The 21,976-nt window shown below is 32.6% G+C and overlaps 1 protein-coding gene across 4 annotated transcripts in view; it reads right to left on the reverse strand.

Moving 5' to 3' along the window:
* Positions 1-21,976, reverse strand: part of Apoltp (Apolipoprotein lipid transfer particle) — an 87,748-nt gene that overhangs the window by 38,256 nt on the left and 27,516 nt on the right. For all 4 annotated transcript variants that reach the window (XR_012461421.1, XM_074137993.1, XM_074137992.1 and 1 more), the window contains 20 exons: positions 20,462-20,603; positions 19,760-19,933; positions 19,080-19,224; positions 18,108-18,258; positions 17,642-17,879; positions 15,451-15,599; positions 13,701-13,886; positions 13,418-13,584; positions 11,535-11,749; positions 10,671-10,833; positions 9,307-9,532; positions 8,821-9,037; positions 8,084-8,353; positions 6,893-7,086; positions 5,271-5,504; positions 3,422-3,589; positions 2,917-3,111; positions 1,954-2,163; positions 1,401-1,550; positions 806-1,068 (listed from right to left, as the gene is read on the reverse strand). Coding sequence is in view for 3 of the 4 variants with exons in the window: in XM_074137993.1 (XP_073994094.1) it covers positions 806-1,068; positions 1,401-1,550; positions 1,954-2,163; positions 2,917-3,111; positions 3,422-3,589; positions 5,271-5,504; positions 6,893-7,086; positions 8,084-8,353; positions 8,821-9,037; positions 9,307-9,532; positions 10,671-10,833; positions 11,535-11,749; positions 13,418-13,584; positions 13,701-13,886; positions 15,451-15,599; positions 17,642-17,879; positions 18,108-18,258; positions 19,080-19,224; positions 19,760-19,933; positions 20,462-20,603 (3,857 nt within the window). In the remaining variant the exon portion in view is untranslated. The remainder of the gene's footprint in view (positions 1-805; positions 1,069-1,400; positions 1,551-1,953; positions 2,164-2,916; positions 3,112-3,421; positions 3,590-5,270; positions 5,505-6,892; positions 7,087-8,083; positions 8,354-8,820; positions 9,038-9,306; positions 9,533-10,670; positions 10,834-11,534; positions 11,750-13,417; positions 13,585-13,700; positions 13,887-15,450; positions 15,600-17,641; positions 17,880-18,107; positions 18,259-19,079; positions 19,225-19,759; positions 19,934-20,461; positions 20,604-21,976) is intronic.

Here is a 21,976-nt window from a genome sequence, read left to right on the forward strand (position 1 = left end):
ATAATAACCTTCCTTAAAAGTATGCGTACATTACTCTTACTTTTTAGAGATAATTGTATTTTTTGAATTAAAATGGTTGCATACAGACATTTTCCAGACTAACTTGAAAAAACACTTTCCCTCACCGGAAAACTCAAATTCGAAAATCTGCACGATTCCAGTATTTTCTTTTTTAAGAGGAGTAAGAGAAATAAAATCTAGAGCATCCAATGCGGGCCTGTGTAGATACTAGAAATTGAATAAGAATATACCCTCTCTAAAACCCTCCCAGCAACTTAGGTTCCTCAGTTATTTAAATTTGAAGGACATGTTATAGATGGTTTAGTCTTATATATCACTAGTAGGGATACATTGAACCTATGATGGTCACAGGTCCCCTCTATAGTACCCCGTTAAACAATGTTAAAACAGAAAAAAGTCCCAGAAACTTTGGTAGTTGTCAATCTCTTTACTTACAAAACTTAATTTTTTTTTTTTTTAGTTTTATGGGTTCCATGAATGTTTTTCTTAATTTATTTCTTTTAAGAAAATATAAAATTATGAGCCTATTGCTATTTCCTGGGTTTTTTATTCTTTAGATTATTTCTAGCTCTAAGTGTGATTTTGTAAACACCATTTCAAAATATTGAACCAACAAAATTTTGTACGCATCATTCACAGTTATTACCGCTAATTCTCATGCAATGTAGACAAGGTTCTATTGCCTTAAAACTAAAGATTTGTCTAATTTTCATACATCTAATTACTTTCTTTGAAGAATATTGTAGTATAAAAATAAAATGATAATACTAAAATAGATACTAACTTAACAATTTCATATGTAGAATCTATATTAAATCTAACAGCATTGCGATTCAATACACTAGATGCTCTAATTTCAGTTCTATTCGAATATTTCAAATACGCTTGTAAATAAGAGGTATCACTTCCTTCATCATTTGAAAATTCAATACTGCCTTTAATTTTACCAATCGCTGGGTATGGCGTAACAATTTCCAAAACATATTTCATGAAGTTAGGACTTTCATATTGCCACATCCCGCCAACACCATAATTTACTAGAGCATCCTGGAAAAATATGTAATTCTAACAATTCTAACAAACTGTCTTCACATTTCTAATGTTACAAAAGTATGTGTAAACATATAGTTCCTCTACAATAGAACTACTTTTGAAAGAAGCATGACATTTTAGCTGCCCCAGAACTCCAAAATAAATTAAAATGTTCATTGATAAATGTTACAAAACATAGTGATATTATTAATTGCTTAAAACTGACATTATCTTTTCTCAACAAATAAGACATCGTTATTGTTAATGCAAAGTTTAATTATTAATTGATAAAAACAGGTAAATACTTCCTCCTTACGAGAGTGTTAAAAGGTAATACAAATACTTACACCTCTTTCATTTGGTAATGCCAAGCCTAGATTAATTTTTTTTTCCACATCTGTAAAATCTTTATGTAGAATAATTCTACACATCGGTAATGTGAAAAAGTTCAAATGTATTTTTGCTCCTATGTTTGAAGCTAAATATTTTTCATCAACCTGGAATCAACAGAAACGATAAACTTTTAGCACAATGAAATGAGTACAAACTATTTTTACATTTCTTTGTATTTAACTGGCAACTGTTTGGGTGAAATGTAAAAATAATGATTCCTTCAACGTTTCTTCCAATTGATGGTGAAATTTAGCATTAGACAAATTCCTCGCCTCGTATCCTGCTAATATTATTGATGAATCTGCTAATATTGAATGGGGCAATGTTCGAGCAGAGTGCTTTAGTGCCTCTTAGAACAGATTATGCTTCCATAGCAAAACACAGTAATTCCAGGTACCAAAAGGATCTCTTAATCTCTAATATGATATAAAAATATTCTCATAAATATGAAGAACAGCTAAGAAAAGAAGTATTGAGGTTTAATATTTAAAATATGTTAAAACTCACTTCTACCGTTCCGTCCAAACTCAATGTATTATTATTAATTTCTATCGTAATATTTCCAGAATAGTTTGGATTTTCTGTCATTAAATTAGCATTAAAATAAGTGTGATTAAGTATCTTAAAAGGAGTTTTGATCAACAAAGATGCGTTGTATACTCCCTCAGTGTAATAGTCATTAAAAGGGAAAAAGTCATATTCCATTTCTGTATTGCCCTGAAATATAAAAAAAAATTGATTAAATGATATATTTTTAGGATTAGATTGGAAGAGAAAATCCAAGGGCCAGCAGCTGGATTCGAACCTCGGATCTCAGCGTAGGAATTTAATAAGCTAACCGCGTAGCTAATACCTTATCTTCGATCAGTGTAATGTTGCAATAACTTATCATTATTATTATTATTTATTATTATTGTTATTATTATTTTTTTTTTTTTTGGCGCATCAACAGCTGAAGTCATTAGCGCCCGGAGCTTTTTCCAGTGCACTGCCGGCCTCCGGACAGTGTTCTCTCGTTACAGATAACACTGTCCATCACCGGACAGTGAGCTGTAAGAAGCTCCTAGGAAGAGAAAATCTAAGGGTCAGCTGCTGGATTCGAACCCGGGACCTCCGCGTGGGAGTCCAGTATGCTAACCTCATAGCTAATCCCTTCCCTTATTATTATTATTTTTTTTTTTTTTTTTTTTTTGGCGCATCAACAGCTGAGGTCATTAGCGCCCGGAGCTTTTTCCAGTGCACTGCCGGCCTCCGGACAGTGTTCTCTCGTTACAGACAACACTGTCCATCACCGGACCGTGAGCTGTAAGAAGCTCCTAGGAGAGAAAATCTAAGGGTCAGCTGCTGGATTCGAACCCGGGACCTCCGCGTGGGAGTCCAGTATGCTAACCTCATAGCTAATCCCTTCCCTGGGATTATTATTATTATTATCAGAAGTGTGCATTTATACATTTAACAAGTACAACTTACCTTGTAGCTCGTGTTATATACTTTACCCACTATATCTAACTCGGAATTCAAATGTAAAATCTCCCTTACAGTTTCATGTCTCGAATTAACATATTCACCAAAAGAACCTTTTATATTGAATCCGCTCTCTAGTTCCTCAAGACATTTACATGTTGTCTGCACCTTCATATAATTTTGAACGTTTAAAAAATCTTTCTGCAACAAAAAGAAAAAAGAAGAAAAACTGAAGCAGGAAAGCCTGAGCTTATAACCATTCAAAAAAACTGAATTTTTCAATAAAAAAATAAGAAAATAAAAACATTTGGTTCTTTTTGCTACAGCAGTTCACAACCTCTTAATAAATATTCTTCAAATAAAGAATTTTTACATGGTTTCAAAACTATAAAAGCTCAATGTATAACAATAAAGAATACAAACCACAAGTTAAATAGTTTAAAATTATATTTAACAGCTTGAGCTTTCTCTTAAGACTGAGGTAGATAGAACTTGTTATAAAAATACTTACATAAGTTAGATCATCAGTCATCTTAAGTTGCCCAAATGGAAATGAAAGAAACATAATAAAGTTATAATCAAATGCATCTTCATTTATCTGGGCCACTCCATGGACTGTTGGATAGAGCGGCGTGTTTAGTTGAAACATACCTCGCCAATAGACCGTACCAGGAGGTGCCTGCAGAATAAAATTGCATTTGTTGAATTAATAATGACATACTTAATGAAATAAATTTCTAATTTTTTTAAGACCTAGAAATGAAACTTCAGAGAAAAGTTTAAATTCACCAATTTTTAACCTCTTGAACTTAAGTTTTCGAGATTTTTAGAACTGCAGGAAATTTGTTCTAAGTGTATTGTCTTGAGCAAGGATAACCAACCCACGCCCCGCGGGCCGAATTTGGCCCGCCTTGAACACTTTTATGGCCCGTATAATGAGCACTATAATTACTCATATTTTCGCTGAGATTACATTAATAGGACAGGAGATAGAATAGAAAAGAAATTTATTATTCTGGGACAATTGTCCCCTAAGAATAAACACAGGTACAAATAGAGGCCTTAATAGTTTGGCCTGTTATTAAACAGAAAATATATAAATAAGTAATTACAAAAAGTGAAAATCAAAATAACAATAAAAATTAAGAAAATAAATTTAAACAATTAAAATTTCGGAGGAAGCTGAATAGAAAGGAGATAACTGAATAGACGGGATTTAAAGATAGATAGGGTAGGAGCATGGCGGACAGATGATGGTAAGGAGTTCCAGAGAGAGGTAGCACGTATTAGGAAGGATTTATCAAAGGATGAGGTACGGTGAGAGGGAATATAGAGATCGGATGAGCGAGATCTGGTATTACGGGAATGTATCGAGGATTTAAACTTAAGGAGTTGAAAAATATAGGAAGGCCTTTGAGACTGGATGACTTGAAAAAGGAATGAAGCCAAAAAATATTGGCGGCGATAGACAGGAAAAAGCCACTTCAACTCATCATGGCAGTGCGAAATGCGAGAGTCTTTGGAAATGCTGAAAATAAATCTTATAAAGCAGTTCATGAGGCGCTTGAGCTTAGCTTCAATATCACCAGAAAGACTGCCATACACTAAGCAACCATAGTCGAAATGGGGGAATATAAGAGAGGAAACTAGGAGTTGCCGAGTCTTAATTGGAAAAAGGTGACGGGAACTATTAAACTGCTTTAGGATATGGATGGAACGACGAGAGATTTGGGAAACATGGTTTTTCCAAGATAGATTTTGATCAAAAGTTATACCAAGGCATTTCACAGAGGAACAATATTTTATTGGGATATTATAAAGGAAAAGATTAGGAAGAGAAGCCAATGATTTAAGGAGTGGGTTGGAGCCATTAACAATAGCTTTGGTCGACTTGATATAGCAATTCGAATTATAAATGAAATGTAAAACTCCCAAATTTTATCAACTTATATCTACTTCAAAAAGAAAGCTAGATAGCTGTAATTGTGCACAACAGACGAGGTAGCTGAGTACGATAATTGTCCATATTTTCGCAGAGGTTACACCAATAGGACAGTTGTGATTTTGGCCTATAGCCAATTAGCACACTCATTTATGAACTATCCACCAGTCTACTGTTTTACTGGTTGCATTCATTTCTGTTTTGTTGTACAAATCTCCATTACAGTAAAAACAAAAACAAAACAAAACCTGACCACATACGCAAACATAAATAAAACCTAATAAAATCTCCTTTTTAAGATAAAGGAGGACGCCAAAACATTTTTCTGTGAAACAAAAAAAAATTCTAATCCGAAGATCTGTACGACCGCAGTACTTCCTCTTACATAAGATAAGTGAAACCGAAAAAAACTTCATACCTCATTTAGGCGCAACGGTGTATTCGTTAGATCCAATAGATTATCACTTTCAGTTTCATTGGGCTCTAAATCTTGTTCAATAAAACTCTCGAACGTAAAATCGCTGCCTGATTTGCTACTGTTGTTTGTATCATTAGCTGCTATAACTGGTTTCTGTACTTTTGCTGGTTCTGGTGAATAAGGTACTGCGAAATCTTCAAGTGGTCTTATCATGGCTTGTACTTTCAAACCCACCTGGAAAATAATAATAATATTACTTCTTTAGAGTAGAAGTTTAGTTATGTTAAAAAGTACTAACTGAACTGGTTCGGCCAATTATATACTAGTAAAATTAGAAGCAAAGAGATTAATCACAACTCTTAATTTTGTTATGTTTTTGTCATCAAACCACCTTTATTGTTTCATAACAGTTCAATTAGAGTCATTTCTAATTACCGCGTGTAACAAAAGTCAATACGTTTTTCACATTACAGATCAAAATTGGTTTTTTCCTCCATTATTTTTTGTAAGCTGAGTCAATCTGGGAACTTTTGACAATATGAGCTATCTTTTGAGGGGGAAACGCCAAAAATCCCGTTTTCATCTTCTCCGTATTAGTAAATAATATTGCTACATAAAGAAAAGGGTCTCTGAAGCGCAAGAAGTGGAATTCTTAAGGTGCCACTGTCATGTCTGAGAAGCTAGAAGCTATGCAAAGGAGAAGCTCAAAAATCATCTTCGATTACTGATGTTGGAGACCTTGCGATATCTTGTTGAAGTGGAGCTATTTTTCCATTAACGAAAAAAGTGTGGTTTTCGGTCAAAAAGGAGTTTGCACGTTCTAGGTGCTCCTCATCACTGTAAGTTATTACACCCACTGATCATCACACGACCGTAGGGGCCAGAATTACACCCATCTCTACCACTTCACTCAAGCTTTACTTCTTTTTTAAATCATTCTCTCCGAGAGGCGGACACTCTGGTTGGCCCGAAAGTTCGTAGTTTTTGTTTATTTCGAATTGTTGAAATAAATCTAACTTGCATGTAACAATTTATTTAATGAAACTGTCACTTAAGTTTTGAAAGTATGATCGGAGGAAAACCGGAATCAAGCTTTCTCAACTCAAATTACTTTTTATTTCCTCAAAAGACTGACCAGCCTTTAAAAAAAGAGTCATACCCCTCTAATTCATTAGTTATAGGAGTAGATAAGTGGTTGATTCTATACCGTGTTATAGTAATGTTGCAAAAACGCTCGAATTCAACTGGATTATGTTTTTTATAGCATAAATCTTTTCATAATCAAATATAATCACAGACTGAAAGTATGAGAGTAATTAATAAGAAATTGTAGTGAATATACTAAATATGGTCGACAGACCAAGTGTTAGCTTCTCTTAAACTTTTCTCAAATGAGCTTCTACGGACAAATGTGAGCGGTAGTGTCTATAAATATATACTAGGTTTTCGTAAAAATCTTTGAAGACGATTTCGAGTAAATTTTGCAAAAATGAGACATTAATAAATGAATTTCATGGCTCTAACAACTTCCATATTAAGTATACATATTATATTCTTATATAATAACATTTAGCTTTTGAGTATTTGTTTTTTTCTGTTGTATTAAAATTGATTAACTTTACCTTCTTCTCTGCAAGACTGACAGAAGCTTCAAAATCAAATCTATCCGAATAAATAAGTTTGGCTATGGCAGAACCTTTGCTATATCCTTCTATAGGCGTAAAGATCTGCACACTGTAATCAACATCCATGAAGGAAGTGAAATGAGTACTTCCAATCAAACCAACTACCAGTGTGTTCCAACCAACTCTTAAATCTACCTGTAATTTTGGCTTGTAATTAGTTTAACCTCGCCTTTACAAAATTTATATTAAATATGTAGTTCTAATTCAGATTTTGGGTGAGAAGGAAGGAATATCAATTATTTTCTCGTCAAAAAGTGGTCGGTTTCGCAATTTTGGACAATATTCTTGCTTTTATTCATCATTACTTGGCTTTGTTCTTCAATGCTGACCGATTTCGGACCCTTCATCTCTTTGCAGAGATTTTGAAACAAAAAGTTCGTAATTTTGAGACTTTCACATCCTGTTAAAAACTTTTGCTATATTAGACTGCATCAACACCTGGGAGAGAAAACCCCATCATCACCTTCCATCTGGAACTCCCTTAGGATTTAAGAAAGTTTGTTCATTTATATCTAATTAACAGACAGCCGTCTACAACGACTTTTGCCAGTGTTGATTTATAACTCAACCAACAAGTATCTTGTTATCGTACCCTCAGACGACCCGAGTAAAAGGCAGGTTGTCTTGCTGGTCATTAATTGAAAACAAAATAGTTATTATAGTTCTTTTAACCTTTATAGCAGCAGTTAATATTTTGTTCTCTACGCCGTTTTTCATCATTCGTAACATTTCGATTGATGAACCCAATCCCAGTGGATGTTAAAGTAACTTTCGCCAAGTTTTTCAACGATAACAATTTTTATTATTATTATTTTTAGCATACTGAAACAACCATAGTTCAGATGATAGTTTTGAAGAGCAATTGCTTAGTGCAGACTCAATTGAAGGCTGTAGAATGTAGATTACGTGTTACATAATCATAATGAACTAACGTAATGTAAAAAAGACTGAGAAGTCACTTGAATTATGTTTAAAAAACATTTTAACAAAGATAATGATCAAAATAAAATCATTCTCAACAAAGATTTAGTACTAAATACATGTTTCAATCGTCGAATGAGACAAAAATTCGAAAGTACTGCGTTTAAAACTCTAAAAAATAATAATAATAATAAAAATAACAAATACCTACCGTATCTGAATTAATCTTCCCAACTACCAGAACGCTGTTTACAAAAGTGAATGACGTTTGTGTGCGAAGTTTCAAATCAAAATTAGAAATGTTGTTATAAATGTAAACTATTTCACCGCCAATAAGTATTGATGAACTTCGCAAATCTAACAGTAAATGTTTTCTTGAAGCTGAAAATGAGAACTTGCCGGAAAGAACTTTATATTTTTCAAATGGGGTTGAAATGTGGAAATTCATGTGGCTCTCGTTCCACTGTTTTAATGAAGCTGAAATAAAACAAAAATGAAAACCAGTTTAAATAGCAAGTTGAACATATAATATGTTACAGTAAGTGCATAATAGATGAAAAAAAAAAATCCAATCTCTACCATCTCCTGGTGCCCCCAAGGGAACTGTTCTTAGGAGCAGGCCAACGGAGACGGTACAGCTACTAGGCATTATGGTTTGAGGAGATATCTCTCTGCACTGAAGGTTATGCCAGAGACTCTTAAAGATCTTTAGGCTTTTTTGGCCAGAACTTGAGGCTGTGGAAGAGTTCTTTCCTTAGTTTACTGTCTGAATTTAGGTTCAAGTGTTGTCCAAGGAGCTTTAAATTACGTAGGAGGATTGGTTCATCCCCTGACGATGAAGTGTATTTACCAAGGACAGAGAGTAGGATAATCTGTACTCTTACTTTACTTTACTTTTCAATTCGGATATTATGAAAGTCAGTACCTAATCTTCTAAAACATACCTTCTAATGTTGTTATATACTTCTTTCCACTGCCAATTAAATGTAAAATTCCTTTTATCTTATTATCCAAATATAAACTCAATTCAGCAGAAATTCCAGCCTTCCTTAAAGTTAAAAATGGTGTTTCTAAAAAAAATGAAGCTAAATATCTGGACAGATCATCTTTATAATCAACTTTACCACTACAACTGGCAGCGACAATTCCTTTTGGGCTGGTCTGAAAAGTAAATTAATCGCATTAGAAAAACCATTATTAATTTAATTAGTTTCTTTAGTTTTTAATTTAACATGAGGGTCATTCAGTTCAAGAGAACGAGAGTCCTAGCACTGAGAAGAGCGGAATCCAGTTTACGATGACATCCTGAGGATAGTCGAGCCTACCATGAAACTACCAACAGTTGTTGGTCAATAACTGTGGTAGGTTATCACATTAAAGATTTTTTTTTTATATACAATGACTAAACTCAAAGATTTAGTTATGCTTACTTGAATGAACATCTCTGAATTAAATTCGTACTCCAATTGTACATATTCAATAACAGCTTTCAAAGAGGTTACCGTCGGGATAGTACTGTTTACTATTGTCTTCACAAGCACCTCAGTTCTTGAATCAGTGAACAAGTAACTGTAAGATGCCTCCATATCCAGCTTCTGACCACTCTGCCAAATTAGACTCCCATTACAGTCGGCCATTTGAGTTCCTACTTTCAATCTGGATAAAATAAAAAATATTGGAAAATATAGTGCACTTAATACAAGTAGTTTGAAGTTTATATTACAATGAATAATTCAAGTAAAATATAGTGTAGAATAATAGAAAATTATCTGTTCTAGCAAAAGAATTTTTGAAGTATTTCAGTATATATAACTTCTTGTCAACAACTAGACAAAAATTACTAAAACATGTTAAGTATAATTTCACTTTGATCAGTCACAAACAAGTTTTGTTCAGCAAGACAACGTTCGGCTACACTGACTTTCCGTCACACTTTGATAGGAAAGAGAGTCATTAATTTTATTATTGATTTGAAATATGTCTATAATGTGTAAAAACAATTAGTATTAAATTTTGTTTTAGTTTTAATCTATAAAGCTTTAAATTTTGGATATATAGATAGTTATTTGTAGATGGCAAATAAAAGAAAATGACAAAATACAGACTCGGATGGATTATTATATTAATATCTTCTACATTGGTGACAATATCTAACCAATCAAAGATCCATTATCAGATTGAAGGTTGAATTAAAATAAAAGTTACATGAGTGGACAACAACATTATTACGGTACTTCAGTACATCAAAATGTTCAAATTATTATTGACTATTTACGTATATCAGTTTTTCAGGTTGATGGTGAACCATTGGTAGATTCGAAACGTATTATTTTACTAATGTAAAATATATTAAAGTAATAAACTACCCGAGACTGTATTTTGACGAATACTATCACTAATGGCTTTAATTTTTTAACAGTTTATTTCTACATTAAATTGTTTTACTCTAGTAATAATTAGCTGATATTTTAGAGAATATAGAGAATATTAGATTAAATTTGAAGACAGTTTAGACTTGGCTCTTTTGCGAGTAAACTGTCAATAAGCGCCAAAGTTGAAAATAAAATGCAGCGTTATTATTTATTTAATTCCAAACCTAATGTCACGGGAGCCAAACACAGGTGGCAGAAAGATGGCTTAAAAATAATAACTACGGGAGGTAATTTAAACATTAATAAAAATATGCGTGAAGGGTAATAAAATAAGAAATTTTCGAATAGAAAAAAATGATCAAGAGTTTTTAACAATCCACAAGTTAATCAATTATGAATACTGCCTCAGACATTCTACTTACTGATAAGCCAAGCCAATGTGTTCCCACTTCTTGAATGGTGTTTCAATTCTACCATCCAATTTCAATATGCCACTTTTTTGTAAATCAGTAATTACGCGAAAATTTCCTTTTATTGCATCCTTTGGACTCCAGTCACCTCTTACAGAAATAATGTAGTCAATCCCTTAAACAAGTAATTATTATTAAGTAAGAACAGTTAGGTTAGGCTTTTACTGTCACTTAAGAACAGTTATTGCTCTTAAGAGGAGGTATTCCTTGTTTTGTTTCTTACATTCAAGAGGTTTAGTACACTAGACCAACAAAGGGTCTATTTAACTACTGCGGAAATTCAGCAGAAGAAAGAACTATGACGCTGAAAAGTTTGGTGCTACAATTGTTCGGAAACATGAATTATTAGGAAAGTTCATTGAGTGATGGTCGCATAAGAAAGATAGAAACTCCTACTAAAATAATCAGGCTTTTTTTCGTTCACCAGTTCCCTAAAGAATCAGCAAAAGCTAACATGTTCAGGTCCTGCTTTTAGGGGTCATCTGAATCTGTTCAACACACTATGAGTGAACCAATCTGCTTTTTTTCAACCTATTTTTACTAAAGCTTAAGCATGCAGCTGATTTTCTCTAGTCGAAACTGCCCACCTAACATCCTTGGTTTCTCTTATGGTTTCCCTTTTTCTATCTGAGTTAAGAGTGTTGCAAGGGTAATATGAGACGAACCCTTCCTTGCAAGAGAGTCGAACCATCTCATTACTTTGACACCAAAATGAAGTAATTAAATAAATTATTAATCTTGCCAAAACATTTTGCTTGCTGTTTATTTCCAAACAGCCAACACGTGAGCCCATTATGACTACTTGCTTTCACTTACCTGAGTGTAAAATATAAAATGTGGACGTCACTGCCCTTCCAGGATATTCTATTATGCATCGGCCATCATGGTTTAATCTACCAGAAGATTTAGTTTGCAATAAGAATGTAAATTTACAAGATGGATCACGGTTAACATCCCATTTTATACCAACGCCAGCATCAATGTGAGTATTGTTCGTGTAACTATGCAATGTCATGTGCACATCTCTATGTCTGCAAAAAATACAAACAGTATTTAGAGTTAGATAAGATTTAAAAAGCAAAAAAAAATTAGCCATAGATTTTATCAAATTAATTCAAGACTAGTATGAAATATGCTTGGACAGTTGGTGGACAAAAACAGAAGGCAATCCACTTCTGACTTAAGAGTTAATAAGGGCCAAGAGAATTCTGTAGGCATCCCAAAACAGTTTTGTGGCATAACTAGATGGCTCATTAGTACAGCCATCAAAAAAGTCGCTGGCTGGCGGCAAAATTCATTGATAAATCCTAATTTACATTAAAGAATTAATCGACTGATTGTTGAAAACTCCTTTAGACATTATAGAATGAGGTAAGACACCGCATAATTATGACTACGGACTTAAAAATTTGCCAGGAAGAAAAACGTACAGAGCTACAAGTATTTGCCTTTGAGATGGACTAGTATGGCTGAAAGTTCGGCTTCTTGGAGAATAACAACAGATGCCATCAAGCATTATCCAGAAGCTCTTCCAGACTTATTTATTATAAAAATAATACTTCATTAATCAGATATAAATAGATAGTACAAAGAAAACAACTGAACAACCTACGGCATGGAAAACTGTCAGCCGGAGATTGATCAGAAATAAAAGAAAGTGCAAGACCAATTTTTTTTAAGAAATCAAGAAAAGTTTCTAACCAAAATAATAAATGATAATGATGCGTGAATTACAATATAATAAGCTACATATTATGTATAATAATCTCTTGATTTTTCGGAAAATTGAAAAACGGTACTATTTATTTTAATTGACCACATGAAAATAACCACACTGCTGAAAGCATCCTGAAAGTTGAGGAGCGGTCAAAACTTCTTGGTTAATGAGAAATTTATTTGAATAAAAAAATTGATAAATAAATAGAATAAGGTTGACCATACTCCAAAAAAAAAAAATTGTTCATCAACCTATTTCGGTCGATTACAAAACCAACAATAAATGAATCTGTAAGTCCATTACGGCAGGAGCTTCATGTAGCGCACACATAACCACAGTTCAACATTGAGACATACAGCAGATGAATGTGTTCGGCCATGTGAAAACACTGAACGTACGAAATCTAAGTTGCAATATATCAGACAAGAAATCTCTTTAGCAAGACTGTTGCACAAGAAAAATCACGATCTAAAAGAGGATTGTAATTAACAATTAACAGTTCACCTCTAATCTAAAGTAGCCATCCAGTACCCACAAAGAGAAACCTGTAGAGTCATCACTTACTATTGTAAGCAAAGTAAATTATTTGCCTTGGTCTTTAGAGTAAGAAAAACAGCCAAGTAGCTCGTACTAGCTCCATAAAAAGTTCTGATCTTTATTTATTTTTCTTCTTCATTAACAATTCAGAATAACACATCTGCCAAGAATAAACATTACGCAATGAAATAGTAAAAAAAAACACAAGAATGGCTCTGAACTATCGAATTCCCATGATGAAACCACAAGGAGACATGATTAATTATTAAGTTTGCATCAGTTCTGGCCGTCCAAATTCATTCCCAAGACTTCTATTTAGTTATCTATTTACAAATGAAGAAAGGATGTCTCTGTTCAGCTGAACAGAATAATTCAGTCGTAAGGACATCATGAGTCTAACCTAAATTCTAATTTTTAGAAGCTACAGACCTTAATATACACTTACTGATCAAAATGTAAATCTAGAACTATTTCCCTTTTAATTAAATCTAAATGATTTGTAGCTGAATAAATACTGGTGTTATACAGTATTTTACAGTATGTTTCATAAATTCTCATTTCTTCATTTGTATGCTGTAAGAGTAGTCCATAGTTGAAATTATTGTGCTCAATCTGAAAGATATTAGGCAGAGATTATGTTTATTATTATTATTATTATTATTCGAATTAGGCAGTTCATTAGAATTTTATAAATTTACTAATAACATTATTTACTTAATGCTGATTACCTGAATATCATTTTTAAATTCTTTCTCACTGTTGACTAATCTGCCATTAAAAAGAATATCATTGAATAACTGTGACCTTACGAGAAATTTCAAAGCATGACTAGCTAGTACAAGTGTTGATTTATCCTGGTACAAACCTCGCAACGTTATGTTATGCCCACTGAACCAAACACCTGTAAATTCTAACTGGAAAAAACAAAAAAAATTATGTGAACATTAACATGACACTCATCGTTATTCTCTAAATTCTGGCCAGGTGATATACAGGGTGTATGCGGAGGAGTGGTCGAAACTTCGGGAGGTGATTCAGCAGCTCAAATGCAACAAAAAATATTCTCTTCTCTTTGGCCCCATTCTCAATAGTGTCTAAGATATTTGCATTTTTAACTTTTCCGACCATACTCGTGTTTTTCACCATTAAAACGGCCGTAACTTTTCTATCCTTTATCCTACAACAAATCTGCTTATTCCAAACGAAAGAGCATTAAATTTCCTATAAATCTGCTCAATACCGAGCCTCAAAACGATTCTTATAACAATGAAATGTTTACTTTGTCTAAAAAATTCGTTCTCGATTATTTTTGTTAAAATTTTCAACTGTATTTTTTCAATGGTTAATGAATCAAAGAGTCACATAATTTCAGAAAAAGTTGCGCATTTATTGAGCTTCAAGACCATATGGATTTTTTTGGTTTTTAATAAAACCCTACCCCGAACAGAGGGGTGTAAATGCAGAAAACTGGGATTTTGCGTAACCGACTTTTCATTACTAATTTACTCATATGTAAATTTTTGGAGAAGGAACAAAAAAAAAAGTAACCATTTTATTTTTGAATTATTATTAATTAACTTTGATGGAAAAAAACCTCCATTATGTCGTTAAAATATGTTGCACAAACAATTGTAGTCAAGAAACTAAAAATTTGCCACAATTCTTTCCCACTTCCTTGTTTGAATAGTTCGAACAATTTTTGTAGAAATTTTAGCTAGGCACCTATAGGTACTATAGAGTACTTTTTTACGGCTGTATTTTATTGCTACTTTATTTTTTACTTCCGTTTTATTAAATAATGATTGTTAAAAACTAAAATGGTTACTTTTCTTTAGAATTTTGTAGACATTAAAGTACAAATTTCATTGTTATAAGAATAGTTTTAAGGCTCTGTACCAAGCATATTTATAGGAAATTTAATGCTCTTTCGTTTGGAATATGCAGATTTGTTGTAGGATAAAGGATAGAAAAGTTACGACCGTTTTTATGGTGAAAAACGCGTAATATCGACGGAAAAGTAGAAAAATGCAAATATCTTGGGCACTATTGAGAATCGGGCCAAAGTGAATAGAATATTTTTTGTTGCATTTGAGCTGCTGAATCACCTTCCGAAGTTTCGACCACTCCTCCGCATACACCGTGTATAAAAAAACTCAAACTTTTATTACTCTCTTTTAATATTTCCTTTCTTTACATAGATTCATTACAAAAAAAATAATAAAGTTTCATCTTTACATTTCTCGTTTTTTTTTTTCATTTTTATTAGGAGATAATTGGCATCGTTGAGAATTGTATAAGATAGATAATTTTGTAGTGAGTAGATTTGGTGAAAATAGCAAATAAAAATGAACAGGACCGTTCGTTTCCAGTTTGAACTTTCTGCCATTTTCCTTTTTCGTTAAGAATCGTCGCATAAAATAAAAAGAAATCACAATGACGGTTTCATTTTTAATCTAAAAATATCACAACAAAACTTACGTCATACTCTTTTACAGATTTTTCCCAAATCTTGGTGAATATGGACAACTGTTCAACTGCAGCGTGCACTATAACTCTTAGTTTGCTTTCACAATAAAACAGAGTGCCATGGGGTACATTTAAATCGAACATTGTGACTAGTTCTTTTCCTGAAAACAAGAAATTATTAGGGGGGAAAAAGCTAAAAACATTTCTGGTAACAGTATGAAATGAGTTTCAGTTTTGTAAGAACTGTAAAAAAAAAACTTGTAACTAAAACGGAAGTTGGATATCTGCGTCTAACTCAAAGTCTTGATCTGGGTTGTACACATTCATAGATAATCTTACCATCACACACATTTAATTGTATAAAAGTAAAAAAAGAAAGTAAAGTAATCGCCTATTTTTTCAGGCGGGGCTTAACGTCCAACTACCAATTAGGTGTCGTGGACGGAGGCGACTAGCAAACATACTTTACTGTAAATTTCTTTTATTAACCATTAAATAAAATCCAAGGCCTAAGACCGGGGAATCGAACCCAGTACCACAATACATACGTATATTAGCTTTACAGGTCTCGCCTCTAACCACTCGGCTACCGTGGCGCCCCATTTAATTGTATACTAGTAGGCAATTTACGTTCTATGTATAGTACTAACTCAAACCCAAGGAAGACAGAATTATCAGGCAAATTTGGCCTAAAGTAAACAAAGATTATAAATTAAAATTAAATTCTAACACACCACACAATGATTTTGTGTTATGGAGTACTTTCTGCTGGCCTCGATGACCCTTCTTTAATATTGTAGAACAAGTAATATTAAACTCAAGGTAAATAAATATCTATATAAATAAAAATGTAAATGTTGATTTGTTCAAGATCTTAAATCTTCCAAAGTTCTTCTCCGATTGCTTTGAAATTTTGGAACAACGTTGCATTCCAATATGAGCGTGTGTTTTTAAATATCACATAAATATACAGTGCCGAACAAAAGTCTACACACACCATAATATTTCGGGAAGTTTCAAAATAAAGAATTATTAGAGTAAAAAATTTGATTTAAACATTTTTAAACATTTGTAACTATTGTTACTAAATATATGTATGAGAGATGAAAAGACCTCTGCCGTCTCCCATTGCATATAAATAAAAAGATCGGAGTTCATGCCTGAACAAAAGTCCATATACAGAACTGATAAATTCAATATTATAATAATACTTACTAGTTAGGGTAAATCTTAATATTTACAAATTTATTAGTTTTACTTGAAACGTGAATATAGGCGGATCTGAGTTAGATAAGAATTTATTATTATTTAAAATGGTTCACCAAAGAAAGGAAATTCCTGAGTCAGAACGCAGATTAATAGTTAAATTAAATAATCAAGGATTTTCATATCGTCACATTGCAAACATTATTCAAAGAAACCACGCGAGTGTCCAGACTGTGATAAGAAATTATAAAAACCAAAAAAAATTTGAAAGTAAGCCGAGAAATGGGCCATCCGCCTAAGCTTTCCGTCCGAGATAAAAGACAAATTTTCAGGGTGCATGCAGACTTTTGTTCGGCACTGTAGGTGTCACACATGTGACATTTAAAAAATCTGTTGGATGTAAAATATCATACGCTACACTAAATATTTTACGATTCCCTTTCAATGTTTCCGATTGTAGTGTTACAACTGAATGTTCATAGATTTCAACGTGCAACAAATAGCCCTGAATCTACCGGCTACAATGTTAACTGCTTTCTTCACGTTGGGTTGGCGAAAACACTGCGGTATTCGGTTGGTAAAGGTGCCCCGGTCCAACGTTCTCTTCTCTTTTCTTTCTTTTCCATTTAATCAGACTGAGCCAAAGCAACGCGTGGCTGGGTACAGCTAGTTACAAAAATAAACTCTAATGACACTGTTACTAGTGAACTAAAAGGGGTCCTGAGCGCTAGTGAATTGCATTACAAAGATTTTTACTGATATTCGGTTTAGGCGCTAAACATTAGGAACAGATAAAGGAAAAATGTTTCCTGAATGATTGATGTTATGATTGTGTTCAGCTTTGCAAAATAATCGTTCGTTTAAAAACAATTTTGTATTTTATGCTCACTTCCAGAATTCATTAAATTCTGCAAAAATGAAGTTTTAAATGAGTGATTACTGGAGCCTTTGAAAGGTTTAAAAAGATTTAGTATAGATTAGAAAAATATTAGTTTACCTGTTGCATATTTAACTAGTATTATTGCAGAAATATTATTAGAGGTTTCTTGTTTAATAAAACCAAGTTTAATGTCTATATCGCTGGATGGTTTAAATACAGACAACGAGGTATTCACTTTGTTCAATGAGAACGCTTTATACTGTTCGTAAGCCAAGTTTAGATGCAATGTGCCAGTATCGTTGTCATTTGCTATTGTTACCATCCCTAGGTGATAGTCAACGTGATTCTGCGCTTTCTGAAATATAAAATATAAAATATTCTGAAATATAAAATAACTGAAAAATAAAACTTAAATGAATCAATTCAACCATTGGCCAATGAAAATTTAAAAGAATCACTTTTATCATTCAATCGATTAGTTAAAAGATCTATTTATTATTTAGTCGAATTTGACGTTTATCTTTTAAAATATTCACAGCTTTTCAGATTATGCAGATAGTGATGCAGAATAAACAAAACTAACCCGAAATTTTAATGAAGTTATTGAACTAATGTGTGGATAAGCTGTAGATTTAAGACTCAGTTGCCCTTGATAATATTTAAGAAACTTAGTAGATTTGTCCATTAATTCTAGCTTCAAAACCACGTTTTCTAACTGGCCACTGTCACCAAACCTGTGGACAAAATACATATTAAACAGGCTTTAGTATACCAAAAAAATATACGTAGAGTGCTTTTCATAAAAATGCCATCACTGGACGAAACAGAAATTCAATTCCCGATAAGATCGTATTAAGGTTAACACATGTTCGTCAAACTGAGAATTTGAATTATGTTTTTAGTAATCCTTGATATTTTAGAGGTAATGAAGGGTCGGAAAAGTTGTTGAATTCTTTATAGAGAAGCATAACAAGGAAGTTTTCTGAGAACTCCCCTCGTTTACTGGGAATATATGTTTCAATTAACATATGACATGAATTATTTGGATAATGGAAGTAGAAGTTTAACTGAAATGCCTCCATTTTTGAATATTATTATTTTTTATTTATCTATGGCGAGTCTACAACTGAGGTCATTGGTCTTTGGAACTTTTTTCAGCATAATGTTCTCTCGTTACAGACAACACTATCTATCACCGAACAGTGAGGTATAAGATAGCTCCTAGAAAGAGAAAAATCTAAGGGTCAGCAGCTGGATTCGAACCAGGGACCTTCGCGAGGTAATCCAATATGCTAACACTCAGCTAATTCTTTCCTTTCATTGATAAGAAAATCGCAAAAACTTGAAAAAAAAAAAAATCCATTAGGTAAAGTACCGATACCAGTATACGTATTTCATCTGATAGCACAATACCAAAACGATAATATCCTGTGATAATTTAGTTTTTGATATTCTACACACATGAACAAGACCAAGCGCTATACAAAAATAATTTTTTTTTTTGCATCTAGAAGCCACAAAACTTTTTTAATAACTGTCAAAAATTTATAAATACCTGTAATGCATTGTTAAATCAGTACCAAATGACGCTTCGCCCAATCTCAGGTAGCCCATAATGATGGTTTCAAAACGATTAGTTTGAAAATCTATGTTAATATCACACTGTGATACACCTTTTTTATCTACCCATTTTATTGAACCTAAATGAACAAAGTTAAATTAGAATTTTGAACTAAAATTATTTTTTTGTGCAGCCCTATAATACTGGAAACTATCAATTCAAAATTAATCAATTAATTTTTTACTTTTTAAACTCACGTGGGAGAATTTAAAAATATTAACTTTATAAAATTCAGATCTATCATGCTAGCTTACTGCGTAAACTCAAGGGTATCCTTTCTTCCAACTACCTTATTCTTAAATCACATTTAACAGATGGCTATTGCCTGTAATTTTAGGGCATTTTCTGCAAGGTAACATACATGCTCCACATTTATATGCAGCGTATTCAGCCATTGTCCCATTACAGTCTATATCACTTCATTTACGCTAATCATCTCATCATTACTACTATCACTATTATTATTAAAAACTACTATTTTCAGAATTTGTAACTTTCCATAGTTATAATATTTATTTAAAGCAGTTATGTACCAACTTAATGTGGTTGCAATGAAACATTACTTACTGCACAAATATCATTCACTGTATTTTTCTGTAAAAAGAAGAAATTACCTGATAGATTTACTATTCTTTTATCATTTATAGCGAAAACGAATTTTGGGAAATATGTGTTTCCATATTTTCCTTGTGTAATGTCCAAGCCAATCTGTACGAATACGTGTTTTTTACCATTAATATCCAAACTGAAATTTAGTAGTTTTTGGAGTGGCGTATTTCTATAGTAGCCTGTAATTAAAAACAATAAATTAATTGCACCCTATTACAAATCACAATTATGAATTGCAACCAGAAATTTTTAATATATGAATAAAATTATAAATAAATTAGACTTTAAACACTCATACCGTAAATATGTATATTTAAATAGACAAAAATTAAATTAAAGATTAAACTCTTCAATTAGCCATTGGCGATTTCTGCACACGTAGCGAGCATTCTTAACAATCTACGAGTTCAGCATTGGTTAAAGAATAGCCAAAATCTCTGAGAGAACTAAGAATCTCTGCCAGGCTCGAGCATTCTGCCATAAAATGAACGACATATTTCTTGGCACGAGATATACACATGGAACACATACTTTCTTATTCCAAAAAAAAATGGAGCGAAATTGAGACACAACAACTTTCATCTGACTTTAAACAACCATCTAACTCTCTTAAAGACATCAAGCTGAATGATTTGAGTTTTCTGTTTTAAAGCTTATTAAAAAAGAAAGCGAAATTATTGTTAGCATTTTTCACTGATTGTGCTTACCTTGTGCTAGTACTTGACTGCGAGTGGAGCTATAAGCCACTGTTATGTTCTGGCTTTGTATATCAAGCACAACATCAGCAGTAACGCCTCTTTTTATCGCTGATCCAGGCGTATTAAAACGAAATTTTACTATTGTTTTGTTCTGTGAAATAATTTTTTATTTTTTATTTATTTATTTATTACTTGTTACAACTTAGCAGTTTTACAAGAGAGTTGGGACTTGACAAAATATGGAAAAATATAATATACAAATATAATATTACAAAAAGTAGAAAAATTACACCTATATAATAAAAAGAAACAACCAATAGTGCAGCACAAGTATAAGAAAGATATCTTCTGGACATTTGAAAAATTTAACAAACTCACAAACATTTATATTGACTAACTATTCATTCATAATAAAGGATCTCAGCTTCAATGAACCCAACACGTAATACACAATGTCGTTGATCTTGTCTGTACTGTCAAATACAAACAAACTCACAATATCAAGGTTCATTGAAGGGAAATACTTTAATATATATTGATCGCGTAGAGGTCCGTATATAGGGCAGTAGAAAAAGAAATGTTCCAGATTTTCTATTTCATTTCTTTTGCACAAACTGCACAACACGCCGCCATCCAAACAATACTTATTGCCTTTATAGAATATCCTTATTACATTTTTATGAGAGAGACGAAGTTGAGCTATGATTCTAATTTTTGAAATAGATAAATTTGCTTTTAAATAAGTCTCTCCATCGCCCCAACAGGCTATACTTCTATAAATGTTACTGTAGCGGGAATTCAATACATTTTCAACCGCTAGACTGTACCAGTGGTTCGACCATTTCTCAGTTAAATCTTTAATAACATTTTTCACCAGAAATAATAGAAATAATGATAAACATTAAACACTATTTTATTTTTATTCACATTGCTATTGGAAGGGAATAATCCACTTCATCAGGGATTCTGAACTTCCCTGCGGGGTATACTGGAATGACGAACGAACACTGATATTTCTAAACTAAAGGTTAATGGCATGTAAAGGGAACGTACCGTCTACTTATTTCAAAAATAATATTATGATGGTTTACTCAAAAACAATAATAATAAACAATAATGTGTATAGATACAGTCCCGCTTCCTTATTTTGATGTTTAACATCTTCGTCCAATGAAACATTTTTCAGTGTACATCAAAAAATGGCGGCAGAATACACAGATCTTAGACAAAAACAAAATCTTGGCGCAGAGAGAGGTAAGAAGATAATATTGGCCACTGGTTGAATGAAGAATAGCACCAGTCACATGACATTAAGGTTTTTTTTTTTCTTCTTTTTTTTTGGCATTGGCTTCCGCCATACAGCCAGCATCGTCTAGGTGCTTATCACTAGAATATCACTCACTCTCCATTCTTACCTACAAATACATTCGCTTCACACATTCATCATTCTACTATATACTGCTATTTACATAAACTACTGCTAATGGATGGAGCAGCACTCTGTGCTCCTGCAATCCTTATAGC

This window comes from Rhodnius prolixus, unplaced genomic scaffold (assembly GCF_049639745.1).
Source record: "Rhodnius prolixus isolate KJV_2025 unplaced genomic scaffold, Rpr scaffold_11, whole genome shotgun sequence".
Classification (NCBI taxonomy): domain Eukaryota; kingdom Metazoa; phylum Arthropoda; class Insecta; order Hemiptera; family Reduviidae; genus Rhodnius; species Rhodnius prolixus.